The sequence below is a fragment of the Syngnathus acus genome, chromosome 4, assembly GCF_901709675.1.
Source record: "Syngnathus acus chromosome 4, fSynAcu1.2, whole genome shotgun sequence".
Taxonomy (NCBI): Eukaryota; Metazoa; Chordata; class Actinopteri; order Syngnathiformes; family Syngnathidae; genus Syngnathus; species Syngnathus acus.
In genome coordinates, this window is record NC_051090.1 from 10,638,153 (window position 1) to 10,646,902 (window position 8,750).

At 47.4% G+C, this 8,750-nt stretch overlaps 1 protein-coding gene across 5 annotated transcripts; it reads left to right on the forward strand.

Annotated features, from left to right (window-relative positions):
• Positions 1–1,569: 1,569 nt before the first annotated feature.
• On the forward strand, positions 1,570–8,750 carry b3galt2 (UDP-Gal:betaGlcNAc beta 1,3-galactosyltransferase, polypeptide 2). 5 transcript variants are annotated; one of them, XM_037249454.1, is made up of 3 exons: positions 1,570–2,244; positions 2,319–2,406; positions 6,735–8,750. In XM_037249454.1, exon 3 carries the CDS (start codon positions 6,987–6,989, stop codon positions 8,316–8,318), a length of 1,332 nt encoding a protein of 443 aa, XP_037105349.1. In that variant the 5' UTR covers positions 1,570–2,244; positions 2,319–2,406; positions 6,735–6,986; the 3' UTR covers positions 8,319–8,750. The 5 variants fall into 5 exon arrangements, with proteins under 5 accessions (XP_037105349.1, XP_037105350.1, XP_037105348.1 ...); XM_037249455.1 differs by having other exon boundaries at positions 1,570–2,223; XM_037249453.1 differs by having other exon boundaries at positions 1,570–2,406.

The following is an 8,750-nucleotide window of genomic DNA, read 5'->3' on the forward strand; positions in this document are numbered from 1 at the left end:
CACAGAACTGCATTAGCCTCAGAATGAAAAAAATAAAAACTACTGTCAAATGATTCCGAACACAACTGGTTGCAATGCCACATTTTCATCGAAAGCATAAGAATAGAAAATAGAAATTTGTCGAAAGCATTAAAATAATGGTAGTCTGAATAACCCTAATAACAACAACAATAATAATTCTACATTCAAACAACATTACCATTAAGGTCATCAGAGATTCAGTATAAGTCAAAAGAGACTCCCAGAGCACGGACAATTAATGATGACAATTCCAATTCTGACATCCGGGCGGACCAGGTGTGACGAGATGAGGAAGTCACCTTTCTAATAGATGCCACATGATATTGATGCTACCAACCTGGCAGACACGGGAAATCAATCACCACCGGACATGACTTTCTTCTGACAAACCGGCCTAATGGTCTCCAACATATACCTGACAAAGATACAGTTGCTATTAATTATTTAGTCATGTGCACTCTGACGATGATATTCTCAGGACGTGCCGCAAAAGGCCCGAGCGGTCTCGCCTTAAGAGAGGCTTTGCGTGCGATATTTCGGCAGGCAGACTTGAATGTCTCGAATATGCATGACAACGGTTACATTTAGAAAGGAGCCAGGCACGGTTTCATCATCGTGTGAACTTCCTTGCTACCACCATTGCATCGTCGCTGAAGCAAGAACCTACATTGCGCATTTATCCATTTTTAATTGTCCAGTTGTCTCTGCGGTGTGGAACAAAGAGCACGGTGGCGGTTAATCCGGCTGTTACCAGACAACAGCTGGCCTGCGGCCACCAGGCTTTCACAAGACTTAAATCCCCTTTTTCAATCTGCACAGAGGGGATGCGAGTGAGTGGCTTGGGAGGAAACAACGAGGAGGGAAAGGGGAAGGAAATGTGATGCATTTAATGCATTCAGGGAAAAAAGTGGAAATTGTGAGTGCCAATAAAAAAACAAATTAAACAGCTTCCACTGTTGGAATGGGAAGATTCCTCAATAATAAGTCATACGAATGAGGTGCAGTCTTGGGTTGTTTTGCAAAAAACAACCCAAAGTTGGGTCAAATTGTTCCAATTTTTACCCCAATACGTTATGTTTTTTTTTAGTAGGCTAAATTTGCTGAATAGTTAAACTGCAAAAAAAAAATAAAAACGATCTGATGAAATAATTCACGTGCACATCAATGAATTTGTGAAATGCAGGCTAAATAATTAGAAAATGTGCTATGAAAAATTAATAATGGACACATGTCAAATATATGCCTATTGAATATAATAGAAAATCTGGGGAGAAAAGTATGCCATTTATGACAGCCTTTCTTTGTGAACGGCCATCAAAACAGATAAAAATGTCAGCATGCAATTGTACAATTGAAATTACAAATGAAACCGACGACTTGAATGTCACCATTTAGACAGATGTCGGGCGTGCAAAGAAGACAGTTATTATTAAGCCCCCCCCCCCCCCCCCCCCCCACACACACACACACTCACACACACACACACCGCCCCCTACATTCAGTGAACATAGCAGGAACGTCTAAGTGGGTCACGTGAGTTGCTGGGCTAAAAATGCAGTGACGTGTGAGAGTTCCGTCAGTGTGGCGGCGTCTGACATCGCTCCCACCCGGGACATCCGCTGCTCGACTGTGGTCGCTCCAAGAGAGACAAGCTAGGATGCGGACGATGAACGAAACACTCCGCGCGGGCTTGAGGGACAACATTTTGTTTTCCCACAACCGCGACAAGACTCGTTGGATTGCATTGTGAGGAGGGCAAAGCGCGCAGCTTTCCTCTGTCGCTCGATCTGCGTGCGTGCGTGCAGCAGCAGCAGCAGCAGCCAGGCGAGAATCGCCGACCGCGCCCGCGCCTTCTTCTCGCTGCACGGCCAGCTTCCGACTCGTGTGCAAGCTGCTGCGATGTTTTTGACAAAGAGCAACTTGGATGAGAGCGCTCGACGGCGGTGAGGATCGGGAAGGGAAGCTGCGCTGTTTACCGGGGAGAGAGGAGAGGAGGAGTTGCAGCAAGGGGGAGCTCGGGGGAAAAAACCCCGCAGGCTTGGAGACTGTGGAGATGCCCGTGAGCGAGGACGGAACGCGAGCAATGTGTCGGTGCAATTAGCGGACTACAGAAGGCCTTGATTTCATTCAGTCCGGTGATGTGGACTAAAAGCAGCGGGCGACGACTCCGCTGCTAGCCGACTGCAACATGAGGAAGAGGAGGTACGCAGCACTGCACATCTCGTGAGTCCTCCACATCCTCATCATTTATTTAGCCGTCCCCACCCACTTCTCCTCCCGCTGACTGTCACACTCAGCCTGTCTGCATCATCCCTGAGCCTGCACGGGCGCTTTGCCCATCAAGCCATTCTACGTGCATCCCAAAAGTAGCCCAGGCAGGACCAGGTGAGCGCTTTGCATTTTCTTAACCCAGGCAAGCGTGTCAGTTGTTTGAATTCAAGGAGAGCGGGAAGCCAGTTCTTGGCAGTTCCATCACCATCTTCAAATGTATTCTGTATTAATTTGCAAATGATCAAGCTCCGAAAAAACGTTCTTGGACCTGCCAAGAGGAAAGGCCAGGGAGTTTCGGATGCAGTCTGAGGCACTTGGCAAGGAATGGTGTATGTGAATGGCTGCCAACAGCTGAGGTGGATCATAAAAAGGAAGTAAAAACTGACTTCAAATGATTTCATGCACGAAGTTGGGCCTTTTCAACACCCATCTGCCCATCAAGAGTAAATTTGTGTAGGTATGAGTCACGTCAGACAATCCTGCAGGAGTCAATCTGCATAGATTTTGGCCTCATGGTGACATTACAATCAAACTCATTTACAGGGGTTGAGGGGGGCCTCATTTAGGATGCGGCCAACATGAGACATTTCGAGGTTACGGGCTCGCATAGCAAAAACAAAACAACGATAATAACAAAAAAGAACAGCAGACCAGCTGGTGAGAAGCCTAAATATTGTACATGATGTGAATGATCCCGAGGTCCGTACCTAGAAGAACACCCCAAAACACACAAAAAGCCTCTACGGCAGGGGTGCCCAATACGTCGATCGCGATCGACCGGTCGATCGCCAAGCCACTATTGGTCGATGGCGCGATATTAAAATGTTTTTATTTGATTTATTTTTTATTTTTTTTTCCGCACTTGACGCGTGTACAAACAACGGCGCTCACAACACAACACAAACACGCTAGCTCGCGAGTTCCCTCCAATTGTCAGAACCCTGTTTTTTCTCTTAAACTTAAGAAAGGGTATAAAAATGAGTGGGGCAGCTGGCCATAGTAAGAAGTATCACTTTCATAGGGAATGGGAGTAGGACTTTTTTTTCACGATGACATATATATATATATATGTATATATATAAAAAACATTTTTTTTTTGGTGGGTAGATCTTTGTGACTTGGTCATTTCAAAAGTAGCTCGCGAGCTGAAAAGGTTTGGGCACCCCTGCTCTACGGGGTCCACAAACGGGTGTAAGGGCAGTTTAGTTCAACACGAGGAGCCAGATTTGGACCGAGAAGCAGACATGACACAAAAGTTGAAAAGTAAACGGAGCATGACTGTCACGTGCGGAATGGAGCAGGGGCGACCAAATGCAGCTTGGACCAGGATTTATTGAAATGAAAAGGGTGGTGGAAGAGAGGATGAGGGGAACAAACAGGCAGGAGAACATGGCAGGACTAACAGGGAGGCAAACAGACAGGAACAAGCAGGTAAAGAGGAACTAACAGGAAAAGAGGAATAAACGGGGAAAGAGAACAAACAGGGACGGACTAACAGGATGATCTGACAGGGAGTGACACGCAGACAGGACTTAAATACAAGACAGGTAACGATGGGCAAATGACCGATTACAATGATTATGAGTAGACAGGTGGGGAGGGGCGAGTGCACAGACGAGGAAACGGCGAGGAGCGGATACGTGATAGTGACAGAGAGCAGGGTTGGACACGGAAGAAAACTGTTCGACTTGGAAGAAAGCTCGACGTACTGACAACTTGTCACTGAGCTTAGAAACTGTGAGACACAAGCAGAGAAAAACAATCAAATCAACAAGAGGAAATTATTTTGACCATTTTCTGTTAAACTGAGTATAAGTGGGGCAACGACGCAGCAGACCCAGCAGAGGGTGCGCCACTTTGCATTTGTAACGGATGGCAGGAGTGAGTTACCGTAATTTTCGGACTATCAATCGCGTTTTTTTTTTCATAGTTGGGTGGGGGGGCGACTTATAATAAGGAGCGATTTATATGTGTTTTATACTCAAAAATTTTCCACAAAAAAAAAAGTGAAACCGCGACAAACGAACCGCGATGTAGCAAGGGATTACTGTAATTTGAATTTCAATTGACGTCAGCAGCGCGACGCGGCGTGGCGCAGCGGTTGTTTACAAAAAGGACAAAGATTGGTCACGGGATGACAGTGATGACGAATAGTGATGTATATATATATGTATATGTCTTATATATAATAATTGGCTCGGGTAATTAACACATTTCTTTCTATAATACAACACTTACACACTGATCCGTTGGCAACAGTCTCTCACCCGGTCATGAACGGGAAATTGCGTCACTGACTCGTTCATGAACGGGAAATTACGTCACTGACTCGTAAAGTCCCTCCTCCATCTATCGCTCGCTGGCGCTGCTGATTGGTCGTTCGCGATGATTCACGAGTGAGTGACAGATAGCATTGCCGCTATGCCATTGCCAGCCGACACACTTTATGCCGAAATTGATGTTTTAATTTTGTTTTTGTTGGCTTGTAGTTGATGGTGTTATTATGTATCGAATGTGTTTGTGTTTGAATAAAAGGTTGAAAAAAAAAACCGTTATGCCGACATTTGTTAATTTTGGGGACACCAACTCATATAACAACGTAAAACACATATATATATTGTCATCTCAAGCAGTTAACCAAATGTCTGATTTTTATGTTTTGATTGGCGAATATAAAAACAAGGAGTAAAACACCAGACAAGTTATAACTTAAATGTTTATTAAAATAATAATAATAATAATAATAGTAATAATAATAATTAAAGTACATCTCAAACCAGCAATCTAATGTGAAACTGCAGTCGATATATTGGATAACAATATTTAGGCATATATATGCATACATGTTATTTAAAACCTACTATAAGTAAATCGTAAATCTACATTCTGGTTTACATAGTTCACGCCAGGAGACGCAACACGTCCACTGACTGATCCGTTGATGCACAGGAAGGCAGTTCACTCATCGACTCGTTCGTGAACGGGAAAGCCAGGATTCGTTCCCTCACTGATCCGTTCTCGCGGTGAACTGGAAATGCGAATCACTCGGTGAGTGATTCACTCACCGAGTGATTCGTTCACTCATAGATTCGTTCGTTGGTGAACGGGAAATGCAATTCACGACTCGTTCGTGAACGGGAAGTTACGTCACTGACTCGTAAAGTCCCTCCTCCATCTAACGCTCGCTGGCGCTGCTGATTGGCTGATTTTCTTCTTCGTTTTGTTTTACGGCGAGGTAGCACCAGCTCTAATGGGCCTTACTGACATCTACTGGTTGAAGTTATATATGAAAGGAAAAAAGAACGAATCACTTTAGGAAGTGATTCGTTCACTGAAAAGATCCGTTCTTTTTGAACGAATCGTTCACTCACGAGCCAACACGAATGACGCACAGATGGGAGTTGGACGCTGCTGATATTGACCGTGTGCGTGTTGCTGTAACTGTGTGAGTCTTTGTCAATGAGTACCCTTTGCAACCAAAACTGAACCACATCTTCCCTCCTGTGTTCTAACTTCTGACCGACACCCGGGGGCGAAAAGAGCATAACCCCCTTTAGTCCTCGGGCTCCCCAACACTCAGTGAGGTGAAGGCAACTCCACTGTGAGAGAGACGTTTTCAAATTTAAGGCAACATTGCTAGTTACATTTTAAGGCATTGATGAATTGTTTTCGTTTATAGTCCTTGAGTTGATCCAATCCCCCAAAAGCACGGTGAAATTTAGATTCCTGCTCGTAGCTGCGCATCCCGGGTGGCCTCATTTTGACAGGTAGGCAGTGTTGATAAGCTTAAGGTGACTGGCGGGAAAAGATCGTAATCGCCACACAGACTGCCGCAGGCTGCCGCAGGCTTTGGGTCCACCGCCCGCCGGACCCTGAAAACTCGTTTCGACGGATGGATTTCGTCCGCGCAAATCGCGACTCGACACGGAGCTGATGACATTGGTTGGCCCGAGCGCCTCCCTCCCTGGAACATTAGTCTGCGTCATATTGAGCAAAGCTGTGATCTATACGTACTTAGATGTGAGGCATCGCGCTTTAATGACGTGCACGGATCATCATATCATAGTCGCGTGGGGCAAACGCAACGGCAATTCTCCCAAGAGTATTTTGCAATTGTCCTGTTCTCTCTCCTCACTGAGCCACTTCCCACGAGTCTTGTTGTGATCTCCGCCCCGGTCCAATCAAAGCTGTTACAACAATGCCTTTTCTCCCTTTTAAAATATTTAATTGTATTATCCCAGAGAGCCGTCTGCAATAATAGCCTGCAATTTGGTGTTTTATGGGAATGAAATTAGACTGAGAATTGCAAGAGGAGTGTCAAAGTAAGAAGAGAAAATAAATCCAATCCGCTCCACAAGCAGAATTGGACAAGTGACATGCAATTCGGCACGAGTGAAAATGAAGTGCTCCCCATCTGATTTTTATTGTTGTTTTTGTTTCAGATTAGAGGAGGGGAGCCCTCTCATATCCTGAAGGGAGCAAGACGTAGAACTCGCTTATCTCCAAAGAGAAACTGCTCAAGTCTCCAGTTGCCTTCTTAGTGCCACACTTGACCTCAGTGACGCGACCTTCCAAAGACTCCAACCACGTCATCTGCCAGCTCAAGCAACTTTGACTTTTTGGGCAACCAACCACATGTTTGAGGCGACTCAATGTGAGCGCCTCCGCCTGTTCCCGCAAGGCCGACCTTCACCATGCAGTGGCGACGGCGACATTGCTGTCCCCTCAAGATGACGTGGACGGCCAAGCGCTCGCTATTCCGGACTCATGTGGCGGGCCTCCTCTCGCTGGCGCTGCTCTTCACCCTCTTCTCCTTTTTCAGTCGCCAGGACTGGCTGCCCGGCCGTAGCGGGCCACGGGAAAACCCGCTGGCCTACACCGTCAGGGGTTTCCGCAACGCCAGGGGGGAGGCCAACCAGAGCAGCTCCCTCAGGAGCCTTTGGCGGGAGGCAGGTGTCGTCGCGCCCAAGCCCCCTCCGCTCAATCTCAGTTCTCAGCCTGCAGAAGGGTTGGCCGGGGAGGCGGGAGGAGGACTCGGTGGAGGCGGGGCAGCTCGCGTGGCCGTCATGGGACTGGGAGACTCCATGAGCACCAACAACAGTTTACAGAAGGAGATGGACGTGGGAGGGAAGCTAAGCGCTCAGCCCTACCGTTACATCCTCAACCAGCCTTTCAAGTGCAGCGACAGCACCCCCTTCCTCGTCCTGCTGGTGGCCACCGAGCCGGGCCAGGCCGATGCCCGCAAGGCCATCCGCCAGACGTGGGGCAACGACAGTGTGGCCATGGGCCTGGGCTTTGTGCGACTCTTCCTGCTGGGCGTGGGCGAGAGCTCGGACGCCTCGCTTCAGAGTAGCATCGAGGAGGAGAGTCGCCTTTACCGAGACATCATCCAGCAAGAATATCGAGATACCTACTACAACCTGACCATCAAAACCTTGATGGCCATGAACTGGGTGGCCACGTATTGCGCACACGCCTCGTACGTGATGAAGACAGACAGCGACATGTTTGTCAACACAGAGTATCTCATTCAGAAGCTGCTGAAGCCCGAGCTGCCTCCCAGGCGCAGGTACTTCACAGGCTACCTGATGAGAGGGTACGCGCCCAACAGAAACAAGGACAGCAAGTGGTACATGCCGCCCGAGCTGTACCCAAGCGAGCGCTACCCAACCTTCTGCTCCGGCACGGGCTACGTCTTCTCGGGGGACATGGCGGAACTCATCTACCAGGCCTCGCTGGGCATCCGCAGGCTCCACCTGGAGGATGTCTACGTGGGGATCTGCCTCGCCAAGTTGCGCATCGACCCAACTCCGCCTCCCAATGAATTTCTCTTCAACCACTGGAGGGTGTCTTACTCCAGTTGTAAGTACAGCCACCTCATCACCTCGCATCAGTTCCACCCAAACGAACTGGTCAAGTACTGGAACCACTTGCAGAGCAACAAGCACAACGCCTGCGTTAACACGGCCAAGGAAAAGAACGGCAGGTACAGGCAACGGCGCTTCCACGGAGAGCGGCCTCCTTGATGACAACGTTGACCTCGGCGTAAGAAAAGCACATTGGTTTTGCTATCGTGTACAGTCGATTTGAAATTTTTTTTATTATTTTGAGAGAAATGTCAAGTATTGTATATATGGTGCAATGACAGACGCATCTGTGTTATGGCGCACGGGCTCAGCGTGGCGGAGAAAAAGTATTCCACACGGATAAATCTAAGCGTCAAAAGATGTCGCCAATGTGTTTACACAGACAAAGGGAAATGTACACGTCTTTGGTTGCAGGTCATACTACCTAAACATGAATGAAAATATCTTTGGCATTGTCCACTCCTTCTGACCTCTTTCTGTCTTTCTGTCAGTGTTTACGTTCCAGTTGCATCAAATGCCACAAATTCTAAAAGTTTATCTGCCATATCCTGTATTTTATCTACAAAAATAAACATGAAAGCACACAAAAAA